Source organism: Patiria miniata, unplaced genomic scaffold, assembly GCF_015706575.1.
Source record: "Patiria miniata isolate m_02_andy unplaced genomic scaffold, ASM1570657v1 HiC_scaffold_3, whole genome shotgun sequence".
NCBI classification, from domain to species: Eukaryota; Metazoa; Echinodermata; class Asteroidea; order Valvatida; family Asterinidae; genus Patiria; species Patiria miniata.
In genome coordinates, this window is record NW_024037069.1 from 13,127,436 (window position 1) to 13,144,617 (window position 17,182).

Genomic DNA, 17,182 nt, shown 5'->3' on the forward strand with positions numbered 1-17,182 from the left:
ATCGCCGTTTGCGTGTTAGCTACGCCCCTTAGACAACCCTATGGAATTTTTGTACACTAAGTTTTGTTTGTCTCAGAATTTGCGCGTTCCGCGTCCATATGCATACCACGTAATTGGACAGTATTTCACAAGCTGCGTTAACGTGATTCTAATGCCATTCTGCCGCGATAGGTCAATTCCAGAGTTGCTGAGTCATATCTTAAATTGCGCCCTCTCATGACACAATCCTGAAATCAGAATTCCGGACATACTTCTATCCCACCTATTCACGGATTCTCCCAATTGCAAACCAACTACAGATTTGAACACATGGAGGTGGAATCACAGAAATTTCCAAACATGTGTCATTTGACACATCTTTGAAAATGACCTTCTTTTGTTGTTTCTTAAAAAAATGACAGCATGCCAGAAGAAATAATTTCACAGGGGAGTTTTAGTGCCATTACTATCTTTGTACTAAGTAAACTTTTTTCACAATAATTTTGGTCAGTTACTTTTTGGATAGCTGCAAAATGGTCTACTCTAACTTTGAGACACAAGTGTGACAATGAGTCGGTGAAATAGTTAACAAGTCTAATTCACAAGTTATAGTCAGTAAGTCTGTCAGTCAGTCCGTTCGGTGAGGTACAAAGAGCACACTACGCTGGCCCGTCTGGGACTGACAGAAATGAAAGTAACCCTGCTTTTCATGGCTTTAGACACTCACCCTGCGAGTTGGCCGAGTTCGTAATGGAATCCGTCTGAGTGGACATGACAAGTGCTGTAACAGCTGATTCCTTCATCACTCATCAAGCCTGGGCCGCACGGCACGCAGGCCTCGGGACCGTAGGGGTTATTGGCACGAAGAGACGTATCTATCATGAAGGAGGGAAAAATATAGCGCTCGATGTAAACATGAGTACACCTGAAACTACAAATCAGATTACCAAACATAGAAGCCATTACTGAGGAGCGCCATACTTGCTCACAGGTGGTGTGCATGCGCGTAGTGCTCCTTGGACCAAGAAGGTATTCAAATTATGCCCATGCCAATTTAGGATGCATGCAACAGGTGCATAAGTGTAGCACCTGTACCCCGGTAAGGGAATCATCGGATTAGCTGATAAGTTACTACATGTACTAGAGATATGGAATGATATACAAGCAAGATCAGACAAATTATACTTTATGGCGAGCACTGGGCATGCAATGCAATGTAGCATCTCACATCAATCTAACATCATGCAGGACCAAGTTTTAGACTCTAGACATTCATATGGATGATCACTGAAATGAACTAAGGTGGACATGGTGGATAGATACAAAACAGAACAGACAATGAGCATTCATGTTCTGTGTGCACATCAGCACTTACTACATGTGTTCACACATGTACATGAATAAGGCATCACATTGTTCAGTTACATGAACATTCAAAAGATTTCCATCAGAAAGAAAAAAGAGATCACAACATCCAATACTGTACAAAAAAATAATGAAAATGTCAAAAACAAATCTACATATTAGAGGTCAACTACGCAGGTTTCTGACCAGACAGTGGAAAGGACTACATTCAATTCCTAATGACTAAATTAAAAGTAGACAGAATTTAAATCAAGATATTTAGAAGATCAACTTCATGAATCTTTGAGAAAACTATTAAGCATGATGTACTGGTTTCAAACGTTGTTCCAGCTTAAAACAAAACCTCTGCTAAGCAACATCTGTCACTTTACAGCAGATTTACAAACTGTTCCCTGAATCAATAGTAGACAGAATTTAAATCAAGATATATAGAAGATCAATTTAATAAATCTTTGAGAAAACTATTAAGCATGCTAACTGGTTTCAAACCTTGTCTCAGCTTAAAAGAAAACCTCTGCTAAGCAAATCGGTCACATTATACCAGAATTATGAACTTGTCCCCTGTATCCACATAAAGACATACACCCATATACACCAACAACCATTCAGGGTACCTCACTATTACGCCACATATCTGCTAATTACTTACCCTTTGGGCATGGAATGCACTTGTTAGTATCATTGGCAATGTACTTTCCGGCCTCACACGGTATGCAGCTATGCAGGGAGGCAAGAGTCAGTTAAAACAAACAAGCATCGTTATCGCATTGTTAGTTCATGCAGCTATCATGCACTTGATGAAATCTTGGCATTTTTGGAAGGTTTACTGGGAGAGAATGTAGTATCCTGACGCCAATTCTTCTGTTGTGTTCAAAGACTCTGGAGAGTTGAGCACATTTTCAAAGTATTTTCTCACAAAATTGGAAATGTTTCTCAGTCCCAGATTCATGTCTTTTCAACATTTTTGCAATGACTGACCTTCATTAAGATAATACATGATGAAAAAAGTGGCATCAGGATGCGGCATTCTTAAAAATATTCTCCCCATTCTATTTCCAAATTTTATCTTAAAGATGCATTTCCTGTGCTATTTTCGAGTTTCACCTTGAAAAATAGATGTTTTTTGCAATTGCTATTTTCCCAGCAATATGAAAGTAATTCACTTTTGAATGAGACATTGAACCAAAAAAATCAACCGTTGTAGCTATTGAATGATTTCTTCACAAAATTTGAATTATTGGATGCCAGACAACTAATAAATAGATTCTTTTGGGAATAGTTTTGTTGTCAGATTATTTGCCAATTTCAAACTGCACCCCTATGTTTTGCACAGGGACGTAGTCCAATAAGCCGCTAATTTGAGACAAGTAAATCTTGCACTGCACTCGCTCAAAACTGGATGGATTATTTAATGGTAAATAAAGCTGTGCATTCATGCAGTGATTAAAGATCTTTGCAAATAAATATGCCCTGTTCATAAAGTTGTTTAGAATTTGAAATCGTAATCCAAAGTTTGTGAAAGATGAAACTTCTTTTGCAGAACAGGAGTGTCGAATAATGAGGAGAAACCTTTAATCATTGAGGGGTTATCTTTCATTGACAATCGTGCTCCAAGTTTGATCAAATGCAGCATTGTAATTTTCTTTTTTAAGTACAACTCCAAAATGTAGGCAATTCAAAATGATTTTTCTGCTATTTTTTTGTGGATGGGTAATATCCAGGAAATTAGGGACTTTATGTTGTTTTTCTAATAAGCCAGTTAAGTATTTCAATGACCTGATGTCATTCGGGATAACATCGCTGACATGATGTTATGTGATGTTACGCAATGTTACACGCACGCCCATTCTGCTGGTAATTTACACACAAGCATCGTGAACCCGCATTTATGCGCCTTCGAAACGTTTGATTATCCCGAATGACCCGTAACCCATATCACTGTGCACATGCGCAGTTGAAATACCGAACTGGCTTATTGTTATGGCTTTTTGAGGGTTAATTTCACATGCAAATAGTTGGAAAAAAGAACAAAGTTCTTTTATCTGGTGATGATTCATGGGGTCGGGAGGGTAAAGCAGGGGTGGAGAGGGTTCAAGAATGGGGTGGGGATGGTAGGATGGGGAGGGGGGATTGGTAAGGAATGGTGTTCTTACCCCTTGACGTTACTGCCTCGAGGGCATTTCTTGCACTCCATAGCACCACCATTTAAGGTATTAGTGACTGTCACGCTGTAGATCTTGGCACTACGGAGGAAAATGAGTCAAAGAAATACAATCATATCGAAACAAAAGTAACTAATTATCAATTCAAATAAGACAGTCTTAAACATCTGAGCAAGTCTGTTACAAGTTACATCTCAGCAAGTTTGATCTAACGATCTAAAAACAAACCACTGGACTCATGGCCTGATGAACAGGGGTCATAATTGTGAAGCGCTTTGAGACCTTTGGTATAAAGCGCTATATAATCACAACCTTATTATTATCGATGCAAAAAAAGACAAAAATTGTCGTCGTGTACACAGTTCAATTTGAGAATAATCAAGGCCAGTCAAAGACAATATCTGAAGGTCACAAAGACGTTTTTGGATTTCTATTTTGAAATGGAATTACAGGCACACATGAGCAATGCTAATTTTTCAAAACACTCCAATGACATTAATTAACAAATGGTAATTAAGACAGGCACAATAAAAAAAAATGCCTTGCCGCCGTTGCATTTCACCTTCCTAAATTCTCCAAAATCCTCCACTGTGCATGATTTGGTACATCCAGTGTTTTCTTAAATTTCAAAAACGTCCAAATTTTCCTGAAGAGTCGGAGAGGGTTTAAAATGGGAGAGAGCATCAGACTCACACATCATTGCGGTAGTTGTAGGTAGCCTTGTGCGTGTACTGCTGGATGTCTGTCTTCTGGAATGCCCAGCTGTACGTGACGGGTTCGTTCTTGGTGATGGAATACCTGAAATAATAAAGATTGGATCGGTGGACAAATTTGTGAAAAAAAACCCACTGATCTCTCTTGGCTCAATGCCAAAATGTTTCTGATATCTACGTGCATCAATTGATGTTCAATTTTTCACTGACAACATTCCCTCTTTAATGTATTAAATAATTTTTATTCCTTGCCAAACAATATTGTAAGAGTGCAAAAGTGTCATTGTGAGCCATAAAGCGTGCTTATGGCTATGTTAACTGAACATTCTGCATTTTTCAATCAACCTTTCACATAAAATTCTTGTTTACAGGGTTGATCAAGACAAGGTTTGGAGTGCTAGCCAAGAAATATTGTCACTTTTTCCCCTCAAACTCTCCAACAGCATAGAACTACATCGGTGAAGCGAAACGCCAATGTTGAAATAATAATAAGTAATATTTCCCTAACACAAATTCCATTATCTTATCCCTCTCAGTGATTAAAGAAATAAAGTAGTAAAGTCTGTCACGAGCCAATATGGCCCATCAGGCCAGAATTTATTTCCAGTTTCCTTGGCATGAAACGACTGAAAATATTTCTATTCCCCCTGGATGGGATGCCGGTCCATCGCAGGTTACCCCCAGCTAATGCCGGTACCCATTTATACTCCTTGATGGAGAGAGGCAAGTGGGGGTGAAGTCCAAGGACACAACATATGACCAGCAGCTTGATTCGAACCCCTGACCCTCTGATCATGAGTCACAAACCCTAAGCACTAGGCCACACTCCTCATACAGCATGAAAACAGCCAATTTACCTTACAAAGTTCATCTTAGAAGATTGAGCAAAGAAAAAAAAGCTTCTTTGTTATGCCTGACCTGTACTCCTGTTTGGGCTGGGATCCTGTCCATTGCTCGATAATAGGCGAGCCGTCAGCGCCATCCCTGACGAAGAACAGCACGCAATCGCTGGTGCACTCCAGACTAAACCAGAATGAGATCACACCCAGCTCCTCTGCCTTCCCGTCAAAGTAGCCCTCCTCTGATTGCATCCCGTCCAGACCCAGGTCAAGGACTAGGTAGACGTCGTCTGCGTGACCCTTACCGCTGTGGATGTGGTCATCTGAGAGCTGCCAGCCGGCCTCATCAGAACAACCAAAACCTGGTCAGAGATGAGATTGCCAATCAACAAACAGGTCTGAAAATTGGATGAAAGGTCTCCTAGATAATGTTTTTGTGACACTTTTTGACAAAGTCATAAATTTCTCTGATTCAAAGGTCTGATTTCAGTCCAAAGTCTGGAACATCTCACACCTCACCTGGTGGAATGAACAAAAAAATTTACAAATCATAACCAGTAACCTTCCAACTGTAAAAGTCAACATTTGTTGAAATACTTAACTCTCAAAAACTGTAATATGTAACAGTTTCAAAATCATTAAATTATTCTGGTAATGAAGTAGTAGAAGGGTTCAAATCTGCTATCTAAATTAACGATCAGAAGCTGTACCTGACAAGCTGAGGCACGTGGCATCCATGTTGGGTGGCATGATGTGCCAGCGGATGTAGTTCATGCCGTACACTGGGGCAGTGTTGGGTGGACACTCCTTGCAAGCTGCAGGAAACAGAAAGGAACAAACTATGCAACAACTGTTTCTTTTTTTGTGTCAATGTTTGCCAGCACAAGTCTAGAAGCTCAACTTAATCTGTTAACTATCTTTATTCCAAGTAAGGCTTCGCAATCTCTCAGTACATCCGTTTTCAGGTAACTGCAAATTGTTATATTCATCTTGAACTAAAAGACCAAGGGTTACTAACCAAAATCTCAGAGTTGGGATCAATCACGTCAATCACGTTGATCACAATTCAATCACAAGTCAAATCGCAAGTCAATCACAACACCATCACGATTCAATTGTAAGTCAATCACAAGATGATCACAAGTCAATCACGAGTCAAATTACAAGTCCATCCCAAGTCAATCACAAGCAATGGACAAGACGGACATGCTACTGACTCGTGGCGACTTGTGACTGACTTGCGATTGACTTGCGATTGACTTGTGACTGTTTTATGATTGATATGTCACAGACTTGCGATTCACTTGTGACACCTTGTGATCGTCTAATGACTGACTTGTGACTGATATGTGACTGAATTATGTGACAGGCTTTTGATTGACTTGCGACAAACTAATGACAGACTAGTGACAGATTTGTGACAGATTTGTGACTGACTTGTGACAGACTTGTGACTGACTTCTGATTAACTTGTGACACACTTCTGACAGACTTGCAATTCACTTGTGACTGACTGATGGTTGCCTTGTGACAGACTTGTGATTGACTTGTGATAGACCTTTGATCAACTTGTGATTGACCTGTAGTGACATGTGACTCCCTGACACTGTACTCACCCAAGCTGCCATCAGAGAACATGTTCTTAGGACAGAAGGTGCAGGTAGTGTGGTTGAATGCTGACATGCCAGGGTTACAAGGAGGACACGCTACTATTTCACCTGATGCTGGCAGCTGCTTAGCGCCAGCGATGTCACTACGACACATCCTAGGCTCAATCCACTTGTACATGACTTGAGTCTAAAAACAACAAAAACACACAACGATGGTTGATTGTGGGGAAAATGAAAACAAAAGTGGGTTTCTGCTATGTGGTCTTTATCCTTACTTCATGCACTTTTGGCTGGTTAGCTGTTTTTGCCCAGCAAACGTTTTCTGCGCTTAGCAAATGTGTTACTCTTTGTCAATCTTTGTTAATTTGTGAATTTCATTTGTATGTTTACAGTTCGTCATTCTATAAATTTAGGGTCCAAAGTGTGTCATTTTGCTGTCCCTGTTACCTTGGTACATGTACTTTGTAATCTGCCATTCAAGTGTCATTAACTAAAACCCTAACCCTCTAGTACTTCCTCAAGACTACCCTGATAAATCCAACAGAGTCCAACCGGAGTTTCCTGCTCAATCCACTGTGCCTTATTTTCAGTTGTCTGCTGAATCCAATGGAGTCCAACATGGCGTTATAATGCGGTTCAGTTGCCTGCTGAATCCAACATATTGCAAACAGGAATGTATACAATGGGTTTACTGCTCAATCCAACAGGCTCCATCGGGTATATGATATAGCTGGATCCTGTTGGATTCAGCAGGGTGAGGGTTAATCAAAAATGACTTCAAAAGGATATTTATTGTTGCATAGGTCGTTTGCTATTCATAATCACTCTTGGGGATGACTGCATTAAGGAATAAATCAGAATTATAAAATCATAGATGTCAGATGTAACAGGTACAAGAAAAAAGTGGATCCTAATTTACAGAATGACCCAGTTATTAATACAACACCAGTGTTGAGCTATAATACATTAACCCTTGAAGGGGTACTTGAGAATATACTCAGAGTTGCAAACTGCATGACAAAAGAAACTCCAGGAATTATTAAAATCAGAGGAAGAAACAAAAGTCCCACCAACCTGGTTCTTTTCATCGCATGGTGTATGGGTCTTGTAGTAATCCTGCTCAGTGCATGGCTTCTTCTCAATACACTCAGTAGCACCAGGATCTAAAGAAAAAGAATCGGTTTATTAAAATATGTGAACAAAACATGAGCTAAAAGTCATTTTTGGGTAAAAGAATGGAGGCACTTGTATTTTTGGATTCTGCAGAGCAAGAGCTTTTCAAAGGTATGTAAAACTTGGGTGTACTGAGTTCAGTAATAGCAATACACAGCCCGCCAACGTTTTAACGTGATGGCTTTGCGTATTGTTTTTTTTTTCCTGGAAATTGCTTTGGACAGAACAAAGGTAACTAATATAATGAGTGGAAAAAAATAGGTTTTAGAAATGTTTAACCTAACTCCCTAGGCCTTTTTGCTAGGATGTAGCCTCAATCCTGCAAAATCCTCCAATTGGCCTCATGGAAAAATAGTATATAGCCTCAATCCTGCCAATTCCCCCTTTGTTTCTTGAATATGGTCCGTGGAGGGGTGACCACTGCCTGAATCCTGCAAATCCTGCGGCAGTGACTGCTAATATGTTGAGACTTGGCCAGTGACATCCTGGAGCAGTACGGAGGATTTCAAGCATAACCAGGCCTATATTTATACATGGCTGAGCAAAAACAACTCAAGGTCTGGCCCAAGACCTTGACAAAGTGCATCCTGCGAAATCAGTAACGCACTTTTGCCATGTAACCTCAATCCTGCAAATTCCTTTTCTTTAGCAAAGGGGATTTTGAAGGATTCAGGGCGGTTAGGGTTACTAGAAATAAAAAAAAATGGTATACGGTAGAGGAGAACTTACTGGTTGCAGTTCACTTAAAAATAAAAATTTGACCATTGCTTGAAATTTTGGTTTGTCCCACGGTACAAAGTAGGCAGCCAATGTATTTTGACTTACTGGAGTAATGTGTGGTAGCAACGCAGTCTGTACATGTGACAGCTCCTGAAGTAGCCGAGAACGTGTTGGCTGGACACAATTCAGAACTTGACAAAAACAAACAAGCAATGTTTTATTGAAAACATGTGTATGGTTTCTTCTTTAAATGGGAGAAATGCAGATTTTCATTTGGGTGGGTGTATACAGGGTGGTGCAATAAGAAGGAAACCCACTTTTGACAGGAATTTTAACCTACTTACTTAACTTATTTGAACTGTTCTTTTATAATGTAATGGAGCATAGCACTTCAACCATACGTGGTGAAAAAAAACTTTTAAAAAATCGCAAGAATAGTGTTATTATGCTAGTTTGAATACAAGTCACCAAAATTACTGTTGTGCACATGTAAGTCTATAGTGTCGTGTTCTTTGTCTTCAAATCAGCTCTGGAGCTTAGTCAAGCGGATGGAATATAGCAGTCCATGGGCAAACAGGTTTGGCACATGAAATCTTTAAACTACCATATCTCAGAGATGAAATATGCATTTGCAATCATTTTTTGTCACTTATGTTTAAAGATCAATATTTTAATACAATTAAATTGAATTTTTGAAATATGCTCAACAAGTACGTGAAAACTGCTGTCAAAAGTGGGTTTCCTTCTTTTTGCACCACTCTGTAGTGGAAGGGTTACGTCAATTAGCATTGGTCTTTACACTGCAATTAATGCAGGAACAATTGGACAACAATGTCTAAGAATCTGTTGACTTTTGAGTTTTGTGAAACCTTGTCTGTTTACTGCTGGCTTCAAATTTTTTTAGGTTTTGATGTACCTGACTAAAATGGACATACTCTAAAGCTTGTTCACATATTATAGATTTGATGTTTCTGAAGGAAAACAAAGTTATACTGAGCCAGAATCCCTGTTAACTCTTAGGGTGATATACTAGGAACCTTCCTCATCCTTGCAAATCCCAACACCATATGGTAAACTTTGCACATAAACAGTTGGACTCTTTTTATTTGTGGTATGCCTAATCCCATGTAAACATAATCAGTTTAATAGTGCAGTGCTAATCCTAACAGATTCCAACAAACCCCAGTGTTGGAGTTTGACTGGATGGGGATTGTTAGTGTTAAAGATGCGCTCCAAATGCTCTGCATCAAATTTGAATTTATTCCAACCTAAAAAAGAACACTTTTACCTTAATTGGACATCTGCAACCCTCTGAAAAAAAGTTATTGTTTTGGGCACAAACAGATCGGCTTTGTGAGCAGACTGGCTCCCGGTCCGTACATAATCGATACTGAACATGCTGAATGTGAGGCGGGGACCAGTCTAACCTGCAAGAACTAAATTTTTTCTGGCAGCAAATAATTCAAAATTGTACAGTTATAATTCAAGAACTAAACATGGGTCGATTTTTTTTTCCGGTTGATGTCTCATTCGAAAATGAATAACTTTTGTAGAAAAATAGCAATTTAAAATAGGAATCTATTTTGGGGGAACGCAACTAAGACTGAAGCCTACAAATCTCTTTATACCAAATTTGAAGATGCAGTCATGGTTTCGAAACCAACTCTGATTTTTAAAGCTTACTCAGAGGCCCCACTGTCTTTGACGAATGTCCCTGGTTTGGCTTTGGTGCATTCAGAGGTGAAGCTGACCCCCATGATCTTGATTTCCTTGATCAGGACCGGGTCGGGTTTGGTGTTTTGCTTGTAGGTGAAGCCAATACCAACGGCCTTCCATGTGATCACGTTCATCCCAGGCTCTAGTGGCATCTAAAACGGTCAATAAAACCAGTTCGGTTATAATATACAAGCTGGTTTACCCGATCATAGATCGGGTAGGGCGTAGTGTTGGGGATGAAAATGTGGGGAGTTAAATGTAAATGGGGGATATAGTTGGTGAGACATGCAGTTAAAGAATATCAATTTCTGTGGTGTGATCTGAGGCAATTTCTGATCACTAAAACCAATTTGAGCAAAAGATCATCTGTGAAAGTTTTGAGTTTTGAGTAATTGAATCAGCTACATGTATTCTGAGCAATAGAATCATTATTGTAGGCTACAATATTTTTATTCGGGGAAGAAAAAGTGTGTGTGGGGGGGGGGGGGGGGGGGGAGACCAAACAATGTCCCCCCTCAAAATGTGGGGGTGTGTGTGTGTGGGGGGGGGGGGGGTTCCCCTGTCCCCCGTCGATTTACGCACATGATAATTATGTACCATGGCAACTGTCTGTAAATGTTGCCATTGGTCTGTTAAATTGGCTTTTTGTGAGGCAGTCGCATTTGGAAAACGAAGATCATCTTTTAAACATCATTTTCGAGTTTGGTGTCATTGAATCAGCTATTCTGAGTAATGGAATCATTATACATGTAGTAGCTACAATTTTTATTCGGGGAAGAAAAGTGTGGGGGGGGGGACCAAAAAAGTCTCCACCGCTTTAAAATGGGGGGGGGGGGGGGTGGAGGGGTTCCCCGTCCCCCACCGATTGACGCCCATGATAATTATGTACCATGGCAACAGTCTGTAAATGTTCCCTTTGGTCTGTTAAATTGGCATTTTGTGAGGCAGTGGCATTTGTGAGAAAACGTACTTGAAAGGCTTGCCGTAGTACACAGGCGAAGGCTGATTAAGAAGGTCATAATTAAGTTTCAGTATATTGGACTCTTCAACAAACGTAAACTTGAACGTCTTACAATTTGCGAGACTGTCTGCGAGGAACTTGTCGAGTCAACTGTTATTCAACTTGGGTCAACCATCTATATAAGTTAATAGCAAATTTTACTCGGCCTCCGAGAAATGTTTGCTCCTGAAACGATCTGAGACCGCGGTCTTTCGCGACGCCAAAATCGCTCCACGTCCGTGGAAAAATGTAGAGGGTGTCTTCCGCCGGATCGGACACATTTTCGTTGATTTTTTGTGTGACTGCGTTTAAGATCGCGATGTTTGAAGCAATGCATCGATCCTTCGTTGATCCCAGACAGGCCCCCGAAATTATAACGCAACACTGTGGCGGGCAGCGAACTCACAACGCTCAGCCTTGGTGGAAGCATGGAGCTGTATTAACCTAACACACGATGGAAGCAACAGAGCACTATACACGTCACTCACATGCTTGTGCTTCAAATCATGCAAATAGCGAGCACCGTAGACCCAACCTCGTTTCCAGGGTGTGGAGCAGGCTGCAGTACGCGTTGCCATCGACAGTTTTGCATAGCCCGGATATACTACGCAGTGTAGACTTTCGATTGGTCAGACCGCGCAAGGCATACTTAATGTGTAGTCCTTCTGAGTATTCGTTGCACTCGGCGCAGGGGCGGCAAGCGAAGCATATGAAAAAATAGGGACACTCGGTGGCCACGCACCATGGAGAAAAAATATTTTACCAAGGTCACCCCATAACACAATTTGGTGAACGCTTTTGCCGAACGGCCGAGTAGAACACGTAAACGAAACCCCTACGTTGACCTCGCTCACCTCGCACAGTCTAGACTCGCAGAAAAGCCAGCACAGGGGGCGGCCAGGCAGTCAACGTGAAAGCGCACACGACGGAAAATTCCTGCGCAAAATGCAGTCACGAAAAATAGACGAAAAGGATCGCCGGTCCGTACGGGAAAATCAGGACGACCCGAAGTGTCCGACCCGGCGGAAGACACCCTCCGCATTTTTCCACGGACGTGGAGCGATTTTGGCGCCGCGGGAGCCCGCGGTCTCGGATCCTTTCATGAGCAAACATCGTCTCGGAGGCCGAGTTAAACTCTCTCTTATATATATAGATAGCAGAGTATTAACAGGCTTGCCGCTGTTCGGCTACGGCCAAATGACTTGGCTAGGGCTACTGGCTAGGTCTACCACCATTACAATTTCATGGGAACAAGCTGATGATACGCGTAGCCGTAGCCCGGAAAACACTACACTTTGCATTCATTCCTGAACTTGATCTGAACTGTCTGTGGAGCATAAACAAATGCAGCTGACACCTGTTAATATGTACAGACTACATGCAGAGTATAGATATGTGAAGCCTTCTGGCAAAATACGATGGAACTGGGCACAGGCCGTAGTGGAGAAACATTTTTAAAAAAATTTAGAAAAAAATTTCAAAAAAAACTGAAGGGGGTGATTTTGGATTTAATAGTTTTTGTAATCTTTGATATGTCCACTTCACATATTTTTTAAACAAATAGTACAAAAACCATGGAATAAAAGTGTTTTAAGGAAAAATATTGGCATCTTTCTTTTGCACGGCTACAAAACTGGAAACTTTAAATGCCTTTTTCACCGATAAATCGTCAACAAATGTGAACTTTATACATTGTACAGCCATAACTTGTTAACGGAATGTCAAACTGAAGTGCAACAAACAGCATTGTAAGGAGAATTTTATTCTCTTTCCTTATACCAGCAAACCCTCATTTCGCCCTCTGCCCAGTAGCATTTTGCCAGAGCGCCTCACATATGCACCTTGCCTACTCATCCTTCAATGTACCTTGTATGTTCTCCATGTGCCTTCACCTGTTTCGTCTGGCCATCTGTCACCCGATTTATCTGCTTCACATTTCTCATTGGTCACCTACAAGAAAAAAGAAAAAAAAACTTGGGGTGAAATACATCTACAGAACATCACTGGCTCATGAAACATTTCGTGACTAATTTCTTTTTGATAAAAAGATATGCTATAAAGACAAAGCTGTGCTTAAACTGTATCACTTAAAAAAAAAAATGGTTATCCACAACACAACTGTTTGGGTCATCTTGACAAACAAGGGCACCCAATTTGTTTCTGTTGACGATGTTTTCCTCATGCTTACCGACACATGTAAGATGGTGTCGTCTGTTGCTAGGGAGTACGTGAACTCCACGTAACCGTCCTTCATGAGGTTGGCAGCATAGATGAGTTTTGAGATGCAGTTGTCGCCCGGCGAGCGAATGTGATTACCCTTTGGCTCCCACATTGAACTGAAATTCATACACAAAAAGGAATACATACTTAAGGCACGTCAAAATGTCAACATGTCTACAGGTGAGTCCATCACAAGTCCGGTCACAAGTAACCTTATCACAAGTCCATTCATAACTCCAGTTACAAGTAACAGTGGATGAACAATAACAAAGGAATATTTGTCTTGAGTAGTGCGAGCCTGGTGCCACCTCAGAAAATGGCTGTCACCAAATTAGGCCCCCGAAAAAAATAAAGTCGGTCTCTAGTCAGCGCGCGTCGATTTTGATCATGCCTGTCACCTTTTTTTAAAAACTTTTTCATGGTAGCTACAACAGCGCCCTCTATTGCCGCACCGCCTCAAATTTTCGTGAACAGCATGACTCCAAATGATGGAGGGCACCAAGGCAAATGATGGAGGACACCAAGGTATATGAGGACACAAATAAGCAAAATAGTACCCACCTTGTCTGTACAATCCAAGCTTGAAAAAACAAAAAACAAAAAAACAAACGCATCGCCACATCCATTGACATCAATTCCGGAACTTTGGTCTGACCAGAGACCGACTATCATTTTTGTTGGCCTTAGTGTATAGGATAGCACTGTCTGCCTTTTTTCACATGTGACAGCCAGTCAGTCAGTGAATCTGTCAATGAATCAGTCAATGAATCAGTACAGTGAGACAAGCACTAGGCTAGTCCTCTGGGTCAAAAAAAAAAAAAAAAAAAAACTTACTTGTTGCAAGATTTTTCTTCGTCGTCATCCATTAAATGAGAAGTATATTCTTCTTCGCCTTGGGTGACTGTGAAGCCCTCGGGGAGTGAAGACCAATCTTGGAAGAGCTTTCCCCCGCCCAGCGAGAAGCTACCAGGCTGGCACTTGAGACACTGCTGGGTGTCAGCCTTGTCCAGGTAATCACCAGGACCACAAGAGAAATCTGTCAAGGGAAGGGAGGAGATACAGATTAAAGTTTCGAAATAAAAACAAAATCTTCATTTACAATAATAATAATAATGGCTTCTTGTATAGCGCTCATGTCCGTCACAAAGTGACGTTCCTGGCGCTCTATTATTACCCTGGCTTTAGCACGGCTGCCATCACGGCGCTCAAGCATTGAAGGAGTTTCTTCCTATCAAGTACCCATTTACTACACCTGGGTGGAGAGAGGCAATTGTAAATGCCTTGTCCGAGTGCTCAAGCACCTCCTCGTCAGGATTCGTACCGTGTACCACGGTACACGAGTCGAACATTTTAACTATTGGACCACAGCACCCCACAGCCTTGCTCTTAAAACAAATTCAGTCTACTGGATAAATCAGTACCTTCCCTCACCCTGCTCAATCCAACAGGATCCAACTATTTGACATATCCGTTGGGTCCTGTTGGATTGAGCAGTAAACCCCTTGTACATGTATATTCCTGTTGAAATAGGTTGGATTTAGCGGGCAACTGTAAACATTCCAAGTTGGATCCTGTTGGATCCAGCAGGATCCTGTTGGATCCAGCAGACAATAAAAAAAAAGTTACAGTTTGATTCTGTTTGATTGAGCATGCCAGTCGTTTTATATGTTCAGGTACCTATACCCAACAAGTTGGCAAGTTGGATTGTGTGGGACTGTGTTAGATTGAGCAGGAAATTCATATGAGTAACCATCGGACTCTGTTGGCTTTAGCAGTGTAGTCAGGGGGAACTACTACAGGTAGAGGGTTAGGGTTTTAAAGATAGAGTCAGAAAAAAACCTAAAATGTTCACGATGATTGGGCAAATGGTTTCCACAGAACAAATTCACTGATGATTTTTGATTTCATATATTGTTTGTTAATTTGTATAAATTATACATGTACATCCACCTGTAGAATTTTAAAAAAGTTTAATGGAAATTTGGGTTGAGCAGTGTATACTGTATTTCAGTGTATACCAGTGTATTCAGGTTATTAACCCTAACTCCCTAGGTCTTTTTGCTAGGATGTAACATCAATCCTGCAAATCCTCCAATTGGCCTCATGCAAAAACAGCATATATACATGTACATGTAGCCATAGTCCTGCAAATTCCTCCATTACTCCTTGAATATGGTCCATGGAGGGGTGACCACTGCCTGAATCCTGCAAAATCCTGCGGCAGTGACTATCAATATGTTGAGGCTTGGCCAGTGACATCCTGGAGCAGTACGGAGGATTTCAAGCATAATCCAGGCCTATATTTACACATGTATACATGGCTGAGCAAAACAACACAAGGTCTGGCCCAAGACCTTGACAAAGTGCATCCTACGAAATCAGTAACACACGTTTGCCATGTAACCTCAATCCTCCAAATTCCTCCAGGATTTTGAAGGATTCAGGGCAGTTAGGGTGCATGTATAAAAATTAAAATAAATTACCAAATTGTATGTACATGTACATGTACACATATACATTATACACATGCACAATGTTGTATGTACACACACATGGGCATCTTTTATGTGAACATTATTTCCAACAATCACTTCTGAACATGGAAAAAATGTATGCATTTTTACACTAAACTACATGTTAGAAGATTAGTTTCAACTATATGCTGTGATTATAATATAAAGACGAATGATCAGAGATGATGGTCTCAGTCACAGATGCAGACATAATGAATAAAATTACACAAGGACTAAACATGTGTGGGACACTGAACAGAATCTACAATATGCCAACATGTACGATGTACGTGTACGTGTGTATCGATGAGTCATCATTATGAGACCATCTGGACTTATCAACGCCATTAAAAAATAATATAATGTAAACCTTCATTGGGGAGTCATATTGAAATTCTGCATTTTGTTTCATGAATGATTAATAATTTAACTTACTAAATACTGCCTAATACATGGTCAACCTATGTTAATTAATAAAAACTAAAAGAAGAAGTGCAAAAATTATTATATTCAAAAGAAGCATGATGCTTAAATGTAGGTTTGATTTCTGCACATCTAAATGGCACGTCTACATGTATAATCAAGGAAAATATTAAAAATACAAAACTGAATCCTGAATGAGTGAACAATATGTTTGACTGCAGACAGAAACTGAATTCTGCAGTATGTCAGCTATTCACAACAATTCAGTTCAACAATATTTAATTGCTTCTGTCTACATGTGTACACAAGGAGTTACATGCTTCTTTGTGTGCATATTAAGTATATATGACCATATGGTTGCCTTTTAATATACCAGTACTTCAACAGTGGAACAAAGGAACAATGCTCCACTGAACAATGCTTAATTAAAGGTCTATGAAATGACTTTTTCGTAAGCCTGCTACACACAGGGGCTACGTGCTGAGCAAAAAGTCATTTGAGGCTGTTTGCTCAGCACGAAACTCACCGAGCGTGGTGAATTTTTGCTCAGTTTTCTGCCTAGTGAGGCCGTGAGGCATATCTATCATGTTTTGAGATCATACTGAAAGCCAATGAAAGCACATTATTCTTGTTTGTCGGTCGCGTGATTAAAAAAAAGGGGAGAAACGCCAGCAGGCTTTTGAATGTTTGCACGAAAACATTTTAAAACAGATTTCATTGGCTGGTTAAAATCTTTTTAGCTCGAGCAG

At 40.5% G+C, this 17,182-nt stretch overlaps 1 protein-coding gene across 3 annotated transcripts in view; it reads right to left on the reverse strand.

Annotated features, from left to right (window-relative positions):
• The window catches only part of LOC119738147 (endosome/lysosome-associated apoptosis and autophagy regulator family member 2-like), a 33,237-nt gene that overhangs the window by 11,178 nt on the left and 4,877 nt on the right, over positions 1 to 17,182 (reverse strand). For all 3 annotated transcript variants that reach the window (XM_038212893.1, XM_038212892.1, XM_038212894.1), the window contains exons 3-15: positions 14,332 to 14,533; positions 13,466 to 13,613; positions 13,144 to 13,227; positions 10,245 to 10,429; positions 8,667 to 8,752; positions 7,743 to 7,831; positions 6,675 to 6,855; positions 5,769 to 5,873; positions 5,138 to 5,420; positions 4,200 to 4,304; positions 3,498 to 3,587; positions 1,994 to 2,061; positions 707 to 854 (exon numbers count right to left, since the gene is read on the reverse strand). In XM_038212893.1, the coding sequence (XP_038068821.1) occupies positions 707 to 854; positions 1,994 to 2,061; positions 3,498 to 3,587; positions 4,200 to 4,304; positions 5,138 to 5,420; positions 5,769 to 5,873; positions 6,675 to 6,855; positions 7,743 to 7,831; positions 8,667 to 8,752; positions 10,245 to 10,429; positions 13,144 to 13,227; positions 13,466 to 13,613; positions 14,332 to 14,533 (1,774 nt within the window). The remainder of the gene's footprint in view (positions 1 to 706; positions 855 to 1,993; positions 2,062 to 3,497; positions 3,588 to 4,199; positions 4,305 to 5,137; positions 5,421 to 5,768; positions 5,874 to 6,674; positions 6,856 to 7,742; positions 7,832 to 8,666; positions 8,753 to 10,244; positions 10,430 to 13,143; positions 13,228 to 13,465; positions 13,614 to 14,331; positions 14,534 to 17,182) is intronic.